Raw genomic sequence first — 22,938 nt, 5'->3', positions numbered from 1 at the left:
AAAAAGAGCAGCAAACAGTGCTGTACTCTGATTTTAGGAACTCCGCGGAGGAATGGCCACGAGTAACCACGAGTAACCTCGAGTAACCATAATTAACAAGTAGAATAATTACATTATCTTTTTATAATAATCTTGTGGTTACTCGTGGTTACTTGTGGTTACTCGTGGTAAATGAGAAAATATTGTTTCTTTACTCCCAAAAACAGTCATTTTCCCCCAAAACCAGCTCTGCAAAGCATCTGCGACAAGGTGGAAAGTCTTTTTGCACCGACGTAGCAATTTGAGCGTGGAAAGTAAATGTGTTCCCTGGCTGTTACAGCCACCATGTCTGTTTCGCGTTCATCTGCGACACCACTTCGACCAACAAAATACGCTTCTTCTGATGAATTGGAGTTAGAGGCATAACCCTTTAACAAATCCATACTTTAACGCTACTGACAAATAGCGTATGAAAGAAGGCAAAAGTGAACAGGTCCTTTGCACTTACGTCACAATCTTCGCTTCGCACAGGACAACGCATTTTTTTACACTCGAAAACGAGAATAATAAACTATCCGTAATTTTTTAGACCTGTAAAAAGTCTTTCACTCAAGTGTTCATATTGACGGACAGACTGGACTATAGGTGCCCGTATAAAGAGTATAAAGGAAGTTTTCTAAAACAGACAATAGGCGACAAAATTAGTTGAGACATTTGCCAACAGAGCACACTGGCAACGACACATTCATTGTTTGCAAAGAAAACTTGTCCAGAAAGTACGTTTCCGGGATACCCCTCCCTCCCCCACCCTAATCAATGTTGTACCGCTGTCGACAAGGCTCGTAGAAAACAGAAAAACACAACATTGTCTCGGGGGTGCGGGGGAGGGAACCATTTGTGCCGCCGAGCTTGAAGTCGACTCTAAAGGAGAAGAGTGTCTCAACAATTTTGACGCCGATTGTCTGTATGAAAAAACCTTGTATGAAGTGTAATGACGACTTCTGATAAGCGTTTTTTTCCATTAATATATGAAATATACACATTTCAATAGCGTTTTTATGCGTTGTCATGTCATAAAGGACTCAGAACATATATAAATCACCTTTTTCTTTATTACCGTGATCTAGCAGTCAATGGTATGATTGTAGACATTTCAGTGTCGAACATGGTTTTCACACAGAACATTTCTAACGAGATAAGGGCATGTAAACGCTTGCCATCTATTTGCGAAGGGCAGAAAGTGAATGATATTGTCAGGGAAAGTGATATCTCACGGGCTTCGATGCACCGCATTCTAAAAAAAGAGAAATTTTAACGCAAGTAATCACTACCGAGAACGTCAATTACAACGGCCAAAATGTGGATGTCGAACGTCCAGCGAAGTTAAATTCACGCCACAAACGCTTATTATTGAGAGAAAGGACATCGTACTAAATAATGACAATTTCAAGACGATTTGTGCAGTGTTTTGGATTTGACATACCTTGAAATAAAGTGATACTTTCGGAAGATTGCGTGACGTTTAGCATTCACCATACATAATTCCATTTCAACTTGTTACAAGGGACATGACCCATAAAAAGAGGGAAATATAAATAGCAACGACAGTTTATAACTCCTGGGACAAAAAAAGAGCAGCAAACAGTGCTGTACTCTGATTTTAGGAACTCCGCGGAGGAATGGCCACGAGTAACCACGAGTAACCTCGAGTAACCATAATTAACAAGTAGAATAATTACATTATCTTTTTATAATAATCTTGTGGTTACTCGTGGTTACTTGTGGTTACTCGTGGTAAATGAGAAAATATTGTTTCTTTACTCCCAAAAACAGTCATTTTCCCCCAAAACCAGCTCTGCAAAGCATCTGCGACAAGGTGGAAAGTCTTTTTGCACCGACGTAGCAATTTGAGCGTGGAAAGTAAATGTGTTCCCTGGCTGTTACAGCCACCATGTCTGTTTCGCGTTCATCTGCGACACCACTTCGACCAACAAAATACGCTTCTTCTGATGAATTGGAGTTAGAGGCATAACCCTTTAACAAATCCATACTTTAACGCTACTGACAAATAGCGTATGAAAGAAGGCAAAAGTGAACAGGTCCTTTGCACTTACGTCACAATCTTCGCTTCGCACAGGACAACGCATTTTTTTACACTCGAAAACGAGAATAATAAACTATCCGTAATTTTTTAGACCTGTAAAAAGTCTTTCACTCAAGTGGTCATATTGACGGACAGACTGGACTATAGGTGCCCGTATAAAGAGTATAAAGGAAGTTTTCTAAAACAGACAATAGGCGACAAAATTAGTTGAGACATTTGCCAACAGAGCACACTGGCAACGACACATTCATTGTTTGCAAAGAAAACTTGTCCAGAAAGTACGTTTCCGGGATACCCCTCCCTCCCCCACCCTAATCAATGTTGTACCGCTGTCGACAAGGCTCGTAGAAAACAGAAAAACACAACATTGTCTCGGGGGTGCGGGGGAGGGAACCATTTGTGCCGCCGAGCTTGAAGTCGACTCTAAAGGAGAAGAGTGTCTCAACAATTTTGACGCCGATTGTCTGTATGTAAAATACTTGTATGAAGTGTAATGACGACTTCTGATAAGCGTTTTTTTCCATTAATATATGAAATATACACATTTCAATAGCGTTTTTATGCGTTGTCATGTCATAAAGGACTCAGAACATATATAAATCACCTTTTTCTTTATTACCGTGATCTAGCAGTCAATGGTATGATTGTAGACATTTCAGTGTCGAACATGGTTTTCACACAGAACATTTCTAACGAGATAAGGGCATGTAAACGCTTGCCATCTATTTGCGAAGGGCAGAAAGTGAATGATATTGTCAGGGAAAGTGATATCTCACGGGCTTCGATGCACCGCATTCTAAAAAAAGAGAAATTTTAACGCAAGTAATCACTACCGAGAACGTCAATTACAACGGCCAAAATGTGGATGTCGAACGTCCAGCGAAGTTAAATTCACGCCACAAACGCTTATTATTGAGAGAAAGGACATCGTACTAAATAATGACAATTTCAAGACGATTTGTGCAGTGTTTTGGATTTGACATACCTTGAAATAAAGTGATACTTTCGGAAGATTGCGTGACGTTTAGCATTCACCATACATAATTCCATTTCAACTTGTTACAAGGGACATGACCCATAAAAAGAGGGAAATATAAATAGCAACGACAGTTTATAACTCCTGGGACAAAAAAAGAGCAGCAAACAGTGCTGTACTCTGATTTTAGGAACTCCGCGGAGGAATGGCCACGAGTAACCACGAGTAACCTCGAGTAACCATAATTAACAAGTAGAATAATTACATTATCTTTTTATAATAATCTTGTGGTTACTCGTGGTTACTTGTGGTTACTCGTGGTAAATGAGAAAATATTGTTTCTTTACTCCCAAAAACAGTCATTTTCCCCCAAAACCAGCTCTGCAAAGCATCTGCGACAAGGTGGAAAGTCTTTTTGCACCGACGTAGCAATTTGAGCGTGGAAAGTAAATGTGTTCCCTGGCTGTTACAGCCACCATGTCTGTTTCGCGTTCATCTGCGACACCACTTCGACCAACAAAATACGCTTCTTCTGATGAATTGGAGTTAGAGGCATAACCCTTTAACAAATCCATACTTTAACGCTACTGACAAATAGCGTATGAAAGAAGGCAAAAGTGAACAGGTCCTTTGCACTTACGTCACAATCTTCGCTTCGCACAGGACAACGCATTTTTTTACACTCGAAAACGAGAATAATAAACTATCCGTAATTTTTTAGACCTGTAAAAAGTCTTTCACTCAAGTGTTCATATTGACGGACAGACTGGACTATAGGTGCCCGTATAAAGAGTATAAAGGAAGTTTTCTAAAACAGACAATAGGCGACAAAATGAGTTGAGACATTTGCCAACAGAGCACACTGGCAACGACACATTCATTGTTTGCAAAGAAAACTTGTCCAGAAAGTACGTTTCCGGGATACCCCTCCCTCCCCCACCCTAATCAATGTTGTACCGCTGTCGACAAGGCTCGTAGAAAACAGAAAAACACAACATTGTCTCGGGGGTGCGGGGGAGGGGGCCATTTGTGCCGCCGAGCTTGAAATCGATTCTAAAGGAGAAGAGTGTCTCAACAATTTTGACGCCGATTGTTGGTCTCTTTAGGCTGCAGCTCTTTGAGAGTTTCTCTCCAGGTGTTTCAGTGGAAATAAAACAAATGTAAGAATAATATAATGTACCGGTACTTTCAATTTTGCTTGGACCCTGAAACAACAGGGAAGCTTGGTCTCTTTAGGCTGCAGATCTGTGAGAGTTTCTCTCAAGGTGTTTCAGTGGAAATAAGAAAAATACAAGGCTAATGTAATGTAATTTCAAATATGCTTGGACCCTGAAACAACAGAGCAGCTTGATCTCCTTAGGCTGCAGCTCTGTGAGAGTTTCTCTCCAGGTGTTTCGAGGGGAAATGAAACAAATATAAGACTAATATAATGTACTTTCAATTTTGCTTGAACCCTGAAGCAGAGAAACTTGGTCTTTTAGTTTGCAACTCTGAAAGTTTCTCCTCTTGCGTTTCAGTTGAAAACGTGATACAAAATTATCCTGTGAGAAATGAAGAAGACTTCTCTACATTAGAAATACAACGATGAACTTGATGTGATGGAAGGTGACTGTCAATTTTACATTTCGTTAAGAAAGTTACTTGCATCGTATGTAATAAAGCTACAGTTTTCTCCAGTGAATGATTTTAAAAATGGACTTTTCCGGCAAACATTCGTAATGCTAGCATACCACTGGTGGAACTGTCAAATACTGGACACCAAATAAGTTCACACTCTCTAGTTGCTCTCCCCTGTCCAGTGCTAATGTCAACTTGAGAGCGAAGAGTGGGCAGTGTTGCTGTTGTCTTGCTCTTTGCGGCTTCCAGCGCAGCACGACCTGACAACTGGCGTTTGCTTGTGCTTATTTCTGTAGTGCCATTGAAGGATTTGGATAAGCAAAGACCTACAGGCGATTGTTCGCAGTGCACGTTGGACATCTTCTAAGTTGTAGGTCTTAAATGATAGGCGGAGTGCTTTCTGCTTCCACATGGGCGGTCTCCCGTGCTTGCTCTCTTTCACTGTGTTGAGGTGGGCACTTCCTATTTTCTTTAACAGGTGACTGAAAAAATCCCAGTTGAACATTTGTGAATGTAAAGTGGCACCATTTTGCTTCAGAAAAAAATATAATGTAACATTAAGCTAAGTATTATGTAAAAATAAAACTTCAAGAAGTCGCAAAACTTTGATTTTTTTGTTTGTTTCTTTGGTTTTGAACGGCAGCCCTCGAGCATTCTTGCCCGTGTTCGAGCTGCGTGGGTAACCTACGTGGTAAATAATTAAACACTTTTTGCTTGAGTCCTTCTCTAAATAGCGCGACCTGAAACTCGTTACTTTACAGCACTCGCGTGGTCAATATCGGTCAATTACCTTGCTCGTCGAAAGACAAAACTACCCTGTCGCTCTTACGCGTTTCGAAGGTCTTGCTGTTAATGCTTTGATGTATGAGAACGCTTATTTAAAGTGCTACTGGGAGCAAATTTTTATCCCTTGAGTTTTTTGGTTTATCACATAGAGTACCATGAAACATTAAAAACGCTGTTTACCGTTTGGAAATATCTGCATTGGTTCCGGAGATATTTAAGTTTGAAAAATGTGTTAAATATGCAAATGAGAAGGTCGATGACGTCATTCACCCAACCCAATAGGACATCAAGAATATAAATAGAGCTATCTCGGTCAATTTGCAACAGAGACCACTGAAACTTGGTGAGCTAATAGTTCTGAGGGCAACACACCTACGACTGTAAAGGAATTTGTTCCCATGGCAACTCACTCTTTTCCAGTCCCCTCCAACCTGATTTCAACATTTTGGTGATCTCAGGCTAGAAATACATTTACCAAGGCCACAAACTCGACCTAACATCTTTATATGCTGGCAGGATCATGCAGATGAGGCACCATTTGCAAATATCAAAACAAAACGCCCAAGGTGGTCTGCAAAGCTTTTAATATCAGGGAGGTCTGGAACCCAGTATGTTGCCATGGTAACAGAAATGGTATGCTCATATTGTGGAACACATCTCCTAGAATGTTAGTGCAAAGAACCAAGTATTTCTGATACAAATTGGCTGAGATATCTTTCTCTCATCATACTTGATCAAAATTTGGTTGGGTTTATGACGTCATCACTTGGCTAATTTGCATATTTAAAAAAAATTGAATATCTCCAGAACAAAAAGAGATATTTGAAAATGGTAAACAGCATTCTTCTTCTCGTACAGACTACGTGTTTATGTGCCAAAATGGCTTAGATAGGGAAGATGCAAATTTCGTCACAGTAGCACTTTAATGTCTGGTGATTGTTTAAGCCTGGTTTTCACCGACACGAGCACAATCATAAGCATATAATAGACTTAAACAAAGAGCACAAAGAAATCATTTGATGACGTAACAAGTAGTAAGCACAGGAAAAGCAGGACGTTCGAACCGCATAATTTGCTTCTTTAAACGGAGATTTTATTATTAAATGGTAGTACTCGTAATGAAAGTAAAGTGAAGAAGCCATGAAGCTAAGATGAAGTGAAGCTACGATCCTCGCAGTTGTTCTATATGTGGTTCATTTCTTATATCATACTTACCAGGAACACAGGGATTGTGTGCAGAGTTATTGCATTCCACCAATTCTGTTAACCATACCATGTATCTTTCGTGCCTTGCACGGTCTTTTAGAAGTCGAAGATGCATTTGAGGAGCTTGTTTACCCCCAAGAGAGAACTGAATAATTTTAGGTACCTCATGTCCAGGATGCCTTGACTCAAAGTGGTTTTCGAGGGCCCTCGTAATTAACAACATATCCTCGAAGCAATTTCTTGGTTCTCGTTCCGTGTCTGTTTTTGGGTTGAACTTTGGTGCGTAGGCTTAGAGCCGGAACCTCATAGCAGTCACTTTTACAAAAAAGTGATAACACTTACGTAGCTTTGCCTTGTGAACTATTTAAGACAAATTCGTCAATTTTAGCTATCTTATGTATTTGAATATACTGGAAATTTAGTGCATGGGCCAATTTGGAAGGTGATTTTTTACGATTTTTCGAGTTTGCTGTTGAGTATGCAGACGTATAACGTGTGAGTTTCATTCTTCCGCGCGTCTCCTCAGCAGTTTTAATTTATTGCGAGCGGTGTCGTGTAGCATTACGCGGGCCGTTTGGGTTTTTCTTTCATGTTTCTGATTAATTTCATTCCAGTTGAATATCCGCTGCTTGCAAATTTTCTAAAATGTTGTAAGTAGTTCAATTGTCGCAGTTTCTGCATTTGTGTTTTTTGTATCTTATCGTTTTATGTTGAAAACCAACTTCACAAAGAACTGTGAGTTTTTCTGACTGTTTGCGTTAGCTATTATCACAATCTAGCGAAATTGAAAATGAAGCCTTTACGCATTTCTTCGATCAAATCATGAGGAGCTTAACTTGGGTCAGGAATGTGGGTCCCCGCTGTTAACGTAAAAAAAAAAATTACCAAAATCTCAGTGGGAGTTGTAACAAGACACATTAAAAAGGCAGAGAAAGAGACAAAGGGAGAGTCATAAAGTTTTTAACGACGACAAATATCTCAAATTACTTTAAATTAATTTTGAGTGACGTGTCAAAATAGTCCAGAGGCACAATAAATCAATCTGAAATATTTTCTAAAACACGGTTTACAACGGCCAGCATCATGCAATTAAAAAATGGAAAATTATTTCTTTATTCTCTTTATTTCAAATTAATTTAAACACAGGCAAATTATATCTTAACTTTCAGGCTACCGAGATACAACTTGTTTTGCCCGGCATACACTTTTCTCAACAGCAACGGTGAATTGGTTCTTTTCTGATTTTAAAGCAATCCATTTTTAAGTTTTATACTTATGGAACTCGATAACTGAGGAATAAAACTCAACAGCTATTACACCTTCGAACATCTGCTTCCCTAATTCACCGGTTAAACATGAAACGTTAGTCATGTATTGGTATATTTGTTAATTTAAACACAGGAATTTGACTTCAGTGATCTATCCTCGATTCCGTGGTTGGGAAAAAGGAAAGAATTAAATATTTGACGCGATTTCAGGTCCCGAGGGAACGGTTGTTTGACATGGTCGAGCAAGAGCCTGGAACCTAGCTCTCAAGCCGCCATCTTAAAAATTACCGAGTTCCTTAATAAATTGTTCTCCCGCTCGCCAGTGTGTGCTCCATCTTTTCGCGGTGTTTCAATCGGTATATTTGAAATAAAAGATCGGAAATGCCACTCTACAAAGCCTGGGATGTAAAACGAGAGAAAAGATAAACGAGATATTAAATAAAAAAATATATAAATCTGTCTATAAAGTAAGGACGGAGAGAATTATGGCCTCCTCAGGAGGGGGAGGAGGGAGTTCCTTTTTTCAAGTAAGAATTGGGATGCGGGGGGGGGGGTATAATTTTTACCTCAAATTTTTTTGGGGGGGTTCAGTTTTGAAACACTACAATTTTTTGAAAACCACCGCCCCCCCCTGGGACGTAATTAACGATCGGTCCCTAAACACAGGCAAATTATTTTGTCAGTTAACTTTCAGGCTACCGAGATGCAACTTGTTTTGCCTGGCATACACTTTTCTCAACAGCAACGGTGAATTGGTTCGTTTCTGATTTTAAAGCAATCCATTTTGAAGTTTTATACTTATGGAACTCGATAACTGAGGAATAAAACTCAACAGCTATTACACCTTCAAACATCTGCTTCCCTAATTCTCCGGTTAAACATGAAACGTTAGTGATGTATTGGTATATTTGTTAATTTAAACACAGGCAAATTATTTTGTCAGTTAACTTTCAGGCTACCGAGATGCAACTTGTTTTGCATGGCATACACTTTTCTAAACAGCAACGGTGAATTGTTTTTTTTCTGATTTTAAAGCAATCCATTTTTACGTTTTACACTTATGGAACTCGATAAATGAGAAATAAAACTCAACAGCTATTACACCTTCGAACATCTGCTCTCCTAATTCTCCAGTTGAACCTGAAACGTTAGTGATGTATTGCTGTATTTGTAAATTTAAGAAGAGGCAAATTATTTCTTAACTGTCAGGCTACCGAGATCAAACTTGTTTTGCCTGGCATACACTTTTCTCAACAGCAACGGTGAATTGGTTCTTTTCTGATTTTAAAGCAAACCATTTTTAAGTTTTACGCTTATGGAACATGAAAACTGAGGAATAACACTCAACAGCTATTACACCTTCGAACCTCTGCTTTCCTAATTCTCCGGTTAAACATGAAACGTTAGTGATGTATTGATGTATTTGTTAATTTAAACACAGGCAAATTATTTTGTCAGTTAACTTTCAGGCTACCGAGATGCAACTTGTTTTGGCTGGCATACACTTTTCTCAACAGCAACGGTGAATTGGTTCTTTTCTGATTGTAAAGCAATCCATTTTTAAGTTTTACACTTGTGGAACTCGATAACTGAGGAATAACACTCAACAGCTATTACACCTTCGAACATCTGCTTCCCTAATTCTCTGGTTGAACATGAAACGATAGTGATGTATTGATGTATTTGTTAAACACAGGCAAATTATTTTGTCAGTTAACTTTCAGGCTACCGAGATGCAACTTGTTTTCCCTGGCATACACTTTTCTCAACAGCAACGGTGAATTGGTTCTTTTCTGATTTTAAAGCAATCCATTTTTATATTTTATACTTATGGAACTCAATAAATGAGGAATAAAACTCAACAGCTATTACACCTTCAAACATCTGCTTCCCTAATTCTCTGGTTAAACATGAAACGTTAGTGATGCATTGATGTATTTGTTAATTTAAAAACAGGCAAATTATTTCTTAACTTTCAGGCTACCGAGATGCAACTTGTTTTGCCTGGCATACACTTTTCTCAACAGCAACGGTGAATTGGTTCTTTTCTGATTCTAAAGCAAACCATTTTTAAGTTTTACGCTTATGGAATTTGATAACTGAGGAACAAAACTCAACAGCTATTACACCTTCGAACCTCTGCTTTCCTAATTCTCCGGTTAAACATGAAACGTTAGTGATGTATTGGTGTATTTGTTAATTTAAACACAGGCAAATTATTTCTTAGCTTTCAGGCTACCGAGATGCAACTTGTTTTGCCTGGCATACACTTTTCTCAAAAGCAACGGTGAATAGACCACTTTCATAAATGGCGACCACTTTTACATTCTTTTGTATTTATGTTAATTAGACCTACTGCCCTCGTTTTAAAACAAATATTCTTTTGAAATTTACTCGTCGTAGCCAGGTTAGTAGGGCTTACTAGCATTGAAACAAAAGAATATCTTATTTGGCCGCCATTATGAAAGAGGTCTATTGGTTCTTTTCTGATTCTAAAGCAATCCATTTTTAGTTTTACACTTATGGAACTCGATAAATGAGGAATAAAACTCAACAGCTATTACACCTTCGAATATCTGCTTCCCTAATTCTCCGGTTAAACATGAAACGTTAGTGATGTATTGGTGTATTTGTTAATTTAAACACAGGCAAATTATTTTGTCAGTTAACTTTCAGGCTACCGAGATGCAACTTGTTTTGCCTGGCATACATTTTTCTCAACAGCAACGGTGAATTGGTTCTTTTCTGATTCTAAAGCAATCCATTTTTAAGTTTTACAGTTATGGAACTCGATAACTGAGGAATAACACTCAACAGCTATTACACCTTCGAACATCTGCTTCCCTAATTCTCCGGTTGAACATGAACCGTTAGTGATGTTTTGGTGTATTTGTTAATTTAAACACAGGCAAATTATTTTGTCAGTTAACTTTCAGGCTACCGAGATGCAACTTGTTTTGCCTGGCATACACTTTTCTCAACAGCAACGGTGAATTGGTTCTTTTCTGATTTTAAAGCAATGCATTTTTAAGTTTTACGCTTAGGGAATTTGATAACTGAGGAATAAAACTCAACAGCTATTACACCTTCGAACCTCTGCTTTCCTAATTCTCCGGTTAAACATGAAACGTTAGTGATGTATTGGTGTATTTGTTAATTTAAACACAGGCAAATTATTTCTTAACTTTCAGGCTACCGAGATGCAACTTGTTTTGCCTGGCATACACTTTTCTCAAAAGCAACGGTGAATAGACCACTTTCATAAATGGCGACCACTTTTACATTCTTTTGTATTTATGTTAATTAGACCTACTGCCCTCGTTTTAAAACAAATATTCTTTTGAAATTTACTCGTCGTAGCCAGGTTAGTAGGGCTTACTAGCATTGAAACAAAAGAATATCTTATTTGGCCGCCATTATGAAAGAGGTCTATTGGTTCTTTTCTGATTCTAAAGCAATCCATTTTTAGTTTTACACTTATGGAACTCGATAAATGAGGAATAAAACTCAACAGCTATTACACCTTCGAATATCTGCTTTCCTAATTCTCCGGTTAAACATGAAACGTTAGTGATGTATTGGTGTATTTGTTAATTTAAACACAGGCAAATTATTTTGTCAGTTAACTTTCAGGCTACCGAGATGCAACTTGTTTTGCCTGGCATACATTTTTCTCAACAGCAACGGTGAATTGGTTCTTTTCTGATTCTAAAGCAATCCATTTTTAAGTTTTACAGTTATGGAACTCGATAACTGAGGAATAACACTTAACAGCTATTACTGAGGAATAACACTCAACAGCTATTACACCTTCGAACATCTGCTTCCCTAATTCTCCGGTTGAACATGAACCGTTAGTGATGTATTGGTGTATTTGTTAATTTAAACACAGGCAAATTATTTTGTCAGTTAACTTTCAGGCTACCGAGATGCAACTTGTTTTGCCTGGCATACAATTTTCTCAACAGCAACGGTGAATTGGTTCTTTTCTGATTTTAAAGCAATCCATTTTTAAGTTTTATACTTATGGAACTCGATAAATGAGGAATAAAACTCAACAGCTATTACACCTTCAAACATCTGCTTCCCTAATTCTCTGGTTAAACATGAAACGTTAGTGATGTATGGATGTATTTGTTAATTTAAACACAGGCAAATTATTTCTTAACTTTCAGGCTACCGAGATGCAACTTGTTTTTCCTGGCATACACTTTTCTCAAAAGCAACGGTGAATTGGTTCTTTTCTGATTCTAAAGCAATCCATTTTTAAGTTTTACACTTATGGAACTCGATAAATGAGGAATAAAACTCAACAGCTATTACACCTTCGAACATCTGCTTCCTTAATTCTCCGGTTGAACATGAAACGTTAGTGATGTATTGGTGTATTTGTTAATTTAAAAAGAGGCAAATTATTTCTTAACTTTCAGGCTACCGAGATGCAACTTGTTTTGCCTGGCATACACTTTTCTCAAAAGCAACGGTGAATTGGTTCTTTTCTGATTCTAAAGCAATCCATTTTTAAGTTTTACAGTTATGGAACTCGATAAATGAGGAATAAAACTCAACAGCTATTACACCTTCGAACATCTGCTTCCCTAATTCTCCGGTTGAACATGAAACGTTAGTGATGTATTGGTGTATTTGTTAATTTAAACACAGGCAAATTATTTTGTCAGTTAACTTTCAGGCTACCGAGATGCAACTTGTTTTGCCTGGCATACACTTTTCTCAACAGCAACGGTGAATTGGTTCTTTTCTGATTTTAAAGCAATCCATTTTTACGTTTTACACTTATGGAACTCGGTAAATGAGGAATAAAACTCAACAGCTATTACACCTTCGAACATCTGCTTCCCTAATTCTCCGGTTGAACATGAAACGTTAGTGATGTATTGGTGTATTTGTTAATTTAAAAAGAGGCAAATTATTTCTTAACTTTCAGGCTACCGAGATGCAACTTGTTTTGCCCGGCATACACTTTTCTCAAAAGCAACGGTTAATTGGTTCGTTTCTGATTTTAAAGCAATCCATTTTTAAGTTTTATACTTATGGAACTCGATAACTGCATGATGAACTGGGAAATTTAGAATGCCCAATTGTGGCTGTGTAAAATTTCATTCCGGGCTAATTGATTTCCCAGAATATCACAGGCAGGCACATACAATATTAATCACAGAATTTCCTGCTATCATGATATCCTGATATCATGAAATTGAACCTAACAGCAATTATTTTACCTCAACGTTTGAGCGTGAGCCTGTATACCGGGAAGGCTTCCAGCACCGAATTCCCCGACGTCAACATTGTTTACTGCCTCCATAACTCGTTTGGAAACATCTGAATACAGAAATCCATGACATTCAGACGACGACTGCGCAATTAATCCCCTCACAGAGGCCAACCAAAGTTATTCCGTAAGCTTCGTCCACGTTTTTACTAGAATTTCGGACGGCGAGTCTAATCTGCAGGTCGCAGGTCGCAGGTCATTCAGTTTCACCAATGCAGAAAGTATCCTAAACATTCTTAAAAGCTAACCTTAGGCCGCCTAAACAAAAGTTTTTAGGCCTAAGGTTAGCTTTTAAGAATGTTTAGGTTACTTTCGGTATGGATGAAACAATGACTGCAACCTGTGACCTGCGACCTGCGATCTGCAGATTAGACCCGCCGAATTTGGGAAGGTGATCACCATTTTCCGCAAAAAATTACCGATTTGAAGGCGACAAATCTCTCTTCGAAAGAACTGAAAAAACTTTCCTTCGACAAATTGGCTAACATTTTACCCTGGATGCCAGAGGTCTTCTCGCTCACCAGCGGCGATGAGCGTCGAAGTAGTGCTGGTCGGCGAGAGACGACGGCGACTTGTACCATTTTTCCCTGGGTGAGAGAGTTAATCCATAAATCCTATAGAACGAAAAATGGTTCCGTGTCCCAACACTAACCGCCACTGTCGATGCGCGCAAACGAACTGAAATAGATTTGTGTTCCCCACAAAATTCATCTCGCCCTAAATATGGTCATTCAATAAAAAATTAACTACTTTTTTCTGCTTAACGTAGGTTCACAGTACAATCTGATCGATCCTGAATGCTTTAACTTTTTTCTGAATGCGAAACACCTTTTGTGTTATGTTTTTAGCCTTTGTTGATGGATATCTACACCGTCAGGAGACGTCCAGCCGAGAATTCCTGAGTGGGCTTAAGCTCCTCATGGCCATGGATTGTTCAGGGGTTTAGTCAGCGCTAAGAAGACGTTTTACGCTGTTTCTTCACCAAACGTGACAATATCTAGGTTTCGACGACATAAGAGAATTCCAAGAATCTGACTTTTCACACTTCTCTCGGTGAACGGAGGTAAAAGTTGATGACAATTTACCTCAACAAAACGTGCGGTCTCCTGCTGATGTTTTGCTGTAGAATAGCAAAACATCGGCAGGGGTCCACGATTTCAGAATCGCATGAAGCTTCTCGTGATCAGATCAAACTGCGCTGAGCTTGACATTCGAATTGGGATTCTTCATGATTAAAACCTTTTTTTCATTCATCGGATCAACTCATTAAATTAAAACTCTGGCAATCAACAGTCGCTAACAACACTTTCAACAGGAAAGAAATTCGTTAAGATGAACTATCTAATGATAATTGCTACGCATAATCCCATGTTCTGAACGATTACTCCTTTTAATATTTAGGACCCCTGCTTAATACCTGCATGCATTTTTCACATAGCGAGTAACCCATTACAGGTGGTAAATATATGGGATAATGTAGTTCTTCAAGTTTGCGTTCGGTGAACAGTGCATATTCACCTGGAAATTACGCTCGTATTTGCCATTAAAGTACTTGTTGGCATAAAAATTTTTCGAAAATTCGTGCGGTAATTTGAGCTTTGGAAAGCGTAGAAAAAAGGATTTAAACACGAGTTTACGTACATAATAAACCCTAGAATACGGTAAACTTTATAAAGTACTTCGTAGTTTTTCAAAATAGACTGATACGGCTCAAAAGCAATATAGATCTGAAATGTCAAAAATGGCAAATAGCAAAGGTAATAAGCTACTGTGACGGTAAGTGAGATCATGGCAAGTTTTTGTTTTTCTCTCATGGAAGCGAATCTTAGAGTAGCGGTTTCCACGGAACACACCGTTCGATCAATATAGATTCCTTTCAAAATTTGAAAATAACAGAAAAACAAGCAACTGGAGAAAAATGCACTGCAAACGGCATATAGCACTAGAAACCATTTTTCGCGGTTCGCTCTCTCCAGAGTCCATGGATCAAGACACCTTGCTGATTCTTCGTCGTATTCACTGAGGATAAATGCTGGAAGGGAGAATGTGATCGCCGCAACCCAGATACCGTTGATGACAAAATACATACGCTGTTTTGAAGGCACAAAAGCTGGCTTAAATGGTTTGACAATAGCATAGTACCGCTCCAGCGCCAACACCACAAGACTAAGATAGGTGACTCCTACAGTCACACACGTCACAGCGTAGCCAGTAAAAAACTTGCAGATGAAGTCGGCGACTTTCCCAGAAGCATGCTTTCCCGATAGATTAACGGCCAAAGGTATGGGGCACCATGCCAATGAGACGAGATCTGCGGCTGCCACATTTGCAAGTAAGATGTTTGTAGTAGAGAACATTGATCTGCTCTTGTATACGATAATGATAACTAGGCCATTTCCTACTAAACCAACAAATACGATCAACGAGTAAAGTACAACAAGCACTATGTTAAACGGAGAGTTTGATGTGTAAAAAGTGCCAAAGGTCGAGTTGGCCATTTTCGATCTTGTGGCAATGCCGGGGTCTTCAAGTCAGCGCTAAGAAGACGTTTACGCTGTTTCTTCACCAAACGTGACAATATCTAGGTTTCGACGACATAAGAGAATTCCAAGAATCTGACTTTTCACACTTCTCTCGGTGAACGGAGGTAAAAGTTGATGACAATTTACCTCAACAAAACGTGCGGTCTCCTGCTGATGTTTTGCTGTAGAATAGCAAAACATCGGCAGGGGTCCACGATTTCAGAATCGCATGAAGCTTCTCGTGATCAGATCAAACTGCGCTGAGCTTGACATTCGAATTGGGATTCTTCATGATTAAAACCTTTTTTTCATTCATCGGATCAACTCATTAAATTAAAACTCTGGCAATCAACAGTCGCTAACAACACTTTCAACAGGAAAGAAATTCGTTAAGATGAACTATCTAATGATAATTGCTACGCATAATCCCATGTTCTGAACGATTACTCCTTTTAATATTTAGGACCCCTGCTTAATACCTGCATGCATTTTTCACATAGCGAGTAACCCATTACAGGTGGTAAATATATGGGATAATGTAGTTCTTCAAGTTTGCGTTCGGTGAACAGTGCATATTCACCTGGAAATTACGCTCGTATTTGCCATTAAAGTACTTGTTGGCATAAAAATTTTTCGAAAATTCGTGCGGTAATTTGAGCTTTGGAAAGCGTAGAAAAAAGGATTTAAACACGAGTTTACGTACATAATAACCCTAGAATACGGTAAACTTTATAAAGTACTTCGTAGTTTTTCAAAATAGACTGATACGGCTCAAAAGCAATATAGATCTGAAATGTCAAAAATGGCAAATAGCAAAGGTAATAAGCTACTGTGACGGTAAGTGAGATCATGGCAAGTTTTTGTTTTTCTCTCATGGAAGCGAATCTTAGAGTAGCGGTTTCCACGGAACACACCGTTCGATCAATATAGATTCCTTTCAAAATTTGAAAATAACAGAAAAACAAGCAACTGGAGAAAAATGCACTGCAAACGGCATATAGCACTAGAAACCATTTTTCGCGGTTCGCTCTCTCCAGAGTCCATGGATCAAGACACCTTGCTGATTCTTCGTCGTATTCACTGAGGATAAATGCTGGAAGGGAGAATGTGATCGCCGCAACCCAGATACCGTTGATGACAAAATACATACGCTGTTTTGAAGGCACAAAAGCTGGCTTAAATGGTTTGACAATAGCATAGTACCGCTCCAGCGCCAACACCACAAGACTAAGATAGGTGACTCCTACAGTCACACACGTCACAGCGTAGCCAGTAAAAAACTTGCAGATGAAGTCGGCGACTTTCCCAGAAGCATGCTTTCCCGATAGATTAACGGCCAAAGGTATGGGGCACCATGCCAATGAGACGAGATCTGCGGCTGCCACATTTGCAAGTAAGATGTTTGTAGTAGAGAACATTGATCTGCTCTTGTATACGATAATGATAACTAGGCCATTTCCTACTAAACCAACAAATACGATCAACGAGTAAAGTACAACAAGCACTATGTTAAACGGAGAGTTTGATGTGTAAAAAGTGCCAAAGGTCGAGTTGGCCATTTTCGATCTTGTGGCAATGCCGGGGTCTTGCTCTTATATTGACCAATGCTGGGTGGAAAGCAGTAATCAAGCGTTATAGAACCGCCCACTTTATGCCACCTGCTGGCTATGTCTTTCTATTAATGCACTTTGCAAACGTGAATCTCTGTTTGCACTCAAATACTACGTAATTATAACAATTGGACATTTCTCAAACTAACTCTGCTTAACTCGTATATCATCAAAGACAACAGACACTTGTCAGTCAAAATATCAAGTGCGGAAATACTAAATGCTCCTGTTTGATACCACGCATGAGACAACCACAAAACAAAACAAAAATGGCTATTCGTTCCAACCGATCGCAAATTCTGTTCTTAACATTGTGCAAAACCCTTCCAAACAACACTAGGAGGTGGGAAGCATCGAAATGAAGGAAATATATTGAAAACAGAGAAGCCATTCTTTCCGATTGACAACAAAAAATTTGCCGGGAAGTAAAGATGAGCAGCTGTGTCCATTTGCAGCACAATTTGCACATTTATGACGATTGTAAGGGAAATCACAACAATAAGACGGAAAAAAGTACTAAACCCAAAGCAGATAGAGCCATCCGAGATCGGCATCTGGTCACCTTTTTTCTCCTTAATAAAAGCCTCACAGGGAATAGCCCTTATCAGTACGATGTCCTCAGGCCGTTAGCCATTTCGTATTGTCAATTCTTGCGTCGCATTTACTCCACGATACATCTTTTTTTCAGCCAAGTGTGATTTGATCGGAACATATCTTCCCTTGATTCGATTCACAATTCACTCGGTTAGTCACGTGACCAGGGAAAACCAAAACCTACCAGTAGGGGAAACAAAAAGTTTGTCTGACACAACCGAGCAAATAAAACTACTTTTAATATTCTAGATCCGCTAAGATTCTTTGCATTGCCTCGTTCGTTCAATAATTCGCCGAACTATTTAAGTGCTAAGTTGTTTCAGTAAAGCCGCTTTATAAGCAGAGATGCAGACGTGATCATTTTTTCTCCCGTTTGCAGAGCTCGGCACATGAATCTTCTTCAGTAACTTGTCATATGGTGAGGATTTATCGTACCCTATGAGTCTGAGCGCTCTTTCGTTCAGTTTACCTTTTCTGTCATACTTCGGAGCAGTAAAAGAAGTGCGTGCTAGTTTGGAAGTATCTTTTTCATGCGATTCATAACACCAAGCTGCTTGCTAACTTTTTTCAGCTCTTGCTTACTTGCAGGATTGTTAAATTTCAGCTGATGATCAACTTCATCTCCGAGAAGGTTTAAATTTTGTGCAGCGGGTATGCACGTGTTATTTTATAGACCCTTTCGGCAAAGCGGTGTATGCTGGGTAATCAGGATAAAGTGCATGATGAGCTTACAGACTTCGGAGGGAGAGTGACCGATCAGTACGAGTTGTGTAGAAGATTTTCGAGTCCGTGAAATGGAGAAAATTTGTCATGAACATGCCGAAGTGCGGGCAGTCGCGCAATTGACACTTCGTTGTTGGAGTCAGAACATTTTTTTCTAGAGTCGATTTTATCACTTTTCGAGTGATCTTTTTCCTGTCATTTGGAAGATACGGCTTTCGAAGATTTTCTGGATTGGAGGGTTGGTCAACTTTAGTTTTATTTTGAAATTAAAACCCCTCAACTTCCTTGGTTTTCCGTTAATTCTCATTGATAGCGTAACAGACGATTTCATCACAACAAGATCAGCGGAATCCTTCGATGGACTGAGTCAGAACTTGGTGCACATGCAATCTCTTAAAATAAGAGTAGGCCTTGCCTGCCTTCTATTTGCCAACACAATCGGTGTCAAAGACCTTTGTTTCGGAGAATATTGTGAAATATTTGCCCCAAATGCGGCCTGATCGCTGCACCAAACACTTTCATCGAGAAGGTGGTAGTTTCTAAAGAAACTGTGGTGCTGCGTCGGTGGGGAAGTAGTATACAAAAATTTAGTTTTATCAACGGAGTTGATAATGTAAATTGGCCACCGTACAGAGATTCTACAAGCTGACGTTCCCAGCGCTAGCCCTTCGTCAGAGCGAATCGAGGAATTGTGGGTTACGTGCAGTTTTTATAGTAGAGTAGGAGCTACGCTATTGGTGGTAACATGGCAACGTGAAAAATAGGAATATATTAGTTCAATGAAAAGCGTTCGTTAATACCGTGAGGATTAAGGGTGCCGATTTGGAAGATGAAGTTTTGTTCTTGATTCTTGCGGCTTTCAGTCGTACCCAGATGTAGGGAAAGGCCGCAGATAGGCATGTGTGTTTTGGAGTCGTTAGGGAGATTAAAATGGCGAGCGACTGACTTAGATGCACCCTTGTCATTCTTCTCAACATCGCGAAGGTGTTCGCGGAATCGGTCACCTAGTCGTCTACCTGTCTCGCCAATGTATAATTTATTGCATAACGTACAGGTTATGCAATAAATGACATTTGCGGAGGTACATGCATGTGAAACGATCGGTGATCTTAACAGATCGCTTAGGTCCCGATATATTGCTAGTGTTAACAATGAAAAGCCAAGTTTTGCATCGTGAGCGCGCGCATTTGAAAGTGCCGGGTTGCTCGTTAGTTTTGAGCGCGCTTCTAACTAAAAAGTTGCCTACGTTTTTGTCGCGTTTGAATGAAATAAGTGGAGGTTGCGAAAAGATTCTATCAGTCTCGGGATCCGTTTGGAGTAATTTAAAATTATTAAGAAGGATACTTTTGACTGCGTAATTATGAGGATGGAAAGATTTCGTTGATTTTCGTTACCTCACTTACTCAGAAGTCTGTTATATAATGTACTCTCTTTCGAGCAGATGAGAACTCACCAATCGGGTCATTTGACTGGAAAGCAACACAAGAGCGCGTGTAGCAAGATCTTTTTTGTTTCCTGTTGTCGACTTTCCTCTTCTCATCCTAAAATAAAACTAAAATTGTCTAACGCTCCTCTCCAGAAAATCATCGAAAGCCATATCTTCCATTTGAAAGCAAAAAGATAAACCGCAAAGTAATAAAATCGACTCTAAATGTTTTTGACTCCCACAACGAAGCATCAAAGGCCTGCTCTGGGACCTTAAGTCGCCTTAAGTCGCCTTAAGTCACCTTAATTCCACAAACATAACACACCTTAAAGTTAGCCTAAAACAGTTGAGAATGAGTCAATAAAGTAGTGGCAGATCAAGGGAGGCATCTTAATGTAATTGTTTCTTGGTTGATTTCAAAAAAAGAATAATGGGTGGGGCAGGGGGTTGCCTCCTGATACCCATTTGAAAGGTGCTGATGAGCCTGGCGAACGCCTGCCATAGCACATGATAGGAGAGACCAGAACACACAAGAGGACATGCAGCAGAGATACACGATGTGAGTGTTTGCAGGAATCTTAGTCAGTACAGAATGACGTAAGTCATGATTAAATATCTGTGACAAGGCTATTTTTACCTTTGCCTTGCAACATGTTGCTCTAATGGAGACACCAAAAGCAAGATTCTAGTCTCCACACATTTTATTTTTGGCAAGATGTTATGCCATGAAAAAAACAAGTATTGAACATGAAAGCCCTTAAAAAAATTAATATTTCAGTCTAATGCTATTAATTCCTCAACTTTGTGAGGAGCAGTGATATGATGCCTCAAAATATTTTTGCAACTTTAAATAACAAATATAACGGATGAAATAACCAAATAAATTTAAGCTCAGTAACAAGAATTGAAATTATGTACTTTAGATGTAATACTAATGTAAGCTTAACTTTAACTAAAGAAAGAATGTCTTTTGAAAGGTTGAAAAATCTCACTCTAAGCATTTCATGCAGTTTTGTTCCATTTTCATAGTTAGTCGCATTTTAGATGGCCACGCTCTTCACAAGAATACATGATTTAGTCAAGCAGAAGGGATTAACCAACCGTTATCTGCACATCCACTTAACTCCACAACTCCGAGGAAACCTGCATGTGTAGGGCAAGTGTTACACGTACGTGCTGGGTGTACATTTTTCATATCTGATGCAGGAATAAAAAGGGCAACCGTGCCACAAAAGCTCGCAATATTCTTCCTTTAAAACCGCATTGGGCTGATCGATCGCGATTGGGTTTGCATCATGGATGTACCGCTGAAGGAAAGGCTATGGTCACGTGGCTTGACTCAAGCTCACGCGAGTCTGCACAAAGAGACATGGACACTAGCTGGGAGAATCAAAATGGCGGACCGAAGATTGTTGATGATCACGGACAGAAGAAGAGCCTATAAAGTGTCAACAATGACTAAGAAAAAGAAGTTTCATCAAGAAAGACCTTGGCATACAGTACTCGTTACGTTATATTGGAGTGTTCTGCCTAACTGAAGAAAGAGAAGAACATTTATTGCTTGGGTTTCCGAAAAGGAACAACCATTGTTTGATGCCATTGGAATGGTGAAAAATTTACCAAACTTTCAAAAATTGACAGTGCAAGCTGCAGGAATCTTGCAGATAAGTTTGCTAAGATAAAAATAATTATTTGCGCTCATTTGTGAAGTAGTTGGAGCTTTTAAAAATAGTTTGACTTCCTTGTTGTTTATTTTTAAATTATGAATTTTCTATGACAGTATTATTTAAACCATGGTCTTTCTTTTGATGAACAAATAAACAAGTTTTGTAGCTATCAGAAAAACAAACTTGCAATACACTGTAACTTTAATCATATTTAAAGTGCCCCTGTGATAAAAAAAACCACTTCCTTTTTTCCTTCAGATTTTGAAAGTGTGCTTGGTTAACACCTGACTGGCAAAATTTTGAGCTTTGATTTTTATCCAAAGGCCGTTTACTTTGAGTGTAAGTTTTGGATTTCACGGTCCGCCATTACTCACATTCAAAACTGACCGATTGGACCTCAGACGGTTGGATCCAGGGAAAAGTGACATCAGAGGCTCACTAGCTAAAAATTTCAGCGTGTGAACGCAGCTTATTATATATGCAAAGCGTGAGTTTAAAAGTCTGACAGCCCAAAACACCCGTGCTGCATATTAATTCTGCGGCGTACACACGTATTGCATTCTTAAACTAGTGAGCCTTTGACGTCATTTTCTCCTCGATCCAGCTCTCTCAAGAACATACATGTAATGTTAGTAATGGCGGACCATTAAATAGGAAAATTACAGTTAAAATAAAGAGGTGTCTTTTTGAAATCAAGGCTTAAAACGTGGGTCACTTAGTGTTTTGTTAACATAGTTTTAAAATCCAAAGAAAAATATGAATTGATTTTTTTGGTCACAGGGGCACTTTAACAGTTATTTTTCAAAGGCAAAGTGAGTGTACATCTGAGACGAATAATTGTTTGAGTATAACTTCAGAGCTGAACAACAGAGAAGTGATAATCGACACAGAATAATTGATAACACAGTTTATTTATGTTGTAAAGGTCACAAGTGCCTGCAGGAGCCCTGCCATTTTGTTTCACTTTATATTCACCAGCTAGTGCGGTGAATATAAAATCATATTATTAGTTCTATAGGAAACCACTCAACCAATCAGATTGCTGGAAATTCTTTGTTCATCTTTGTTATTTTCCAAAGGCAAAGTGAGTGTACATCTGAGATAATTGTTTGAGTATAACTTCAGAGCTGAACAACAGCGAAGTGATAATCACAGAGAATAATTGATAAC

The 22,938-nt window shown here is 39.0% G+C and overlaps 1 protein-coding gene and 1 pseudogene across 1 annotated transcript; both read right to left on the bottom strand.

Annotated features, from left to right (window-relative positions):
- Positions 1-14,184: 14,184 nt before the first annotated feature.
- On the bottom strand, positions 14,185-15,740 carry LOC138009059 (QRFP-like peptide receptor). The gene has a single exon (XM_068856348.1). The coding sequence runs from the start codon at positions 15,722-15,724 to the stop codon at positions 14,741-14,743; it is 984 nt and encodes a 327-aa protein (XP_068712449.1). The 5' UTR covers positions 15,725-15,740; the 3' UTR covers positions 14,185-14,740.
- Positions 15,741-15,998: 258 nt separating this feature from the next.
- LOC138009058 (QRFP-like peptide receptor) lies at positions 15,999-18,250 on the bottom strand (annotated as a pseudogene).
- Positions 18,251-22,938: the final 4,688 nt, after the last annotated feature.

This window comes from Montipora foliosa, chromosome 6 (genome assembly GCF_036669935.1).
Source record: "Montipora foliosa isolate CH-2021 chromosome 6, ASM3666993v2, whole genome shotgun sequence".
Taxonomy (NCBI): domain Eukaryota; kingdom Metazoa; phylum Cnidaria; class Anthozoa; order Scleractinia; family Acroporidae; genus Montipora; species Montipora foliosa.
The sequence above is the reverse complement of the archived record's forward strand: the minus strand, read 5'-3'. Positions and strand labels throughout refer to the sequence as shown.

Coding starts and splice junctions, on each gene's coding strand:
- LOC138009059 (XM_068856348.1), bottom strand. CDS start 15,724: ATGGCCAACTCGACCTTTGGCACTTTTTACACATCAAACTCTCCGTTT.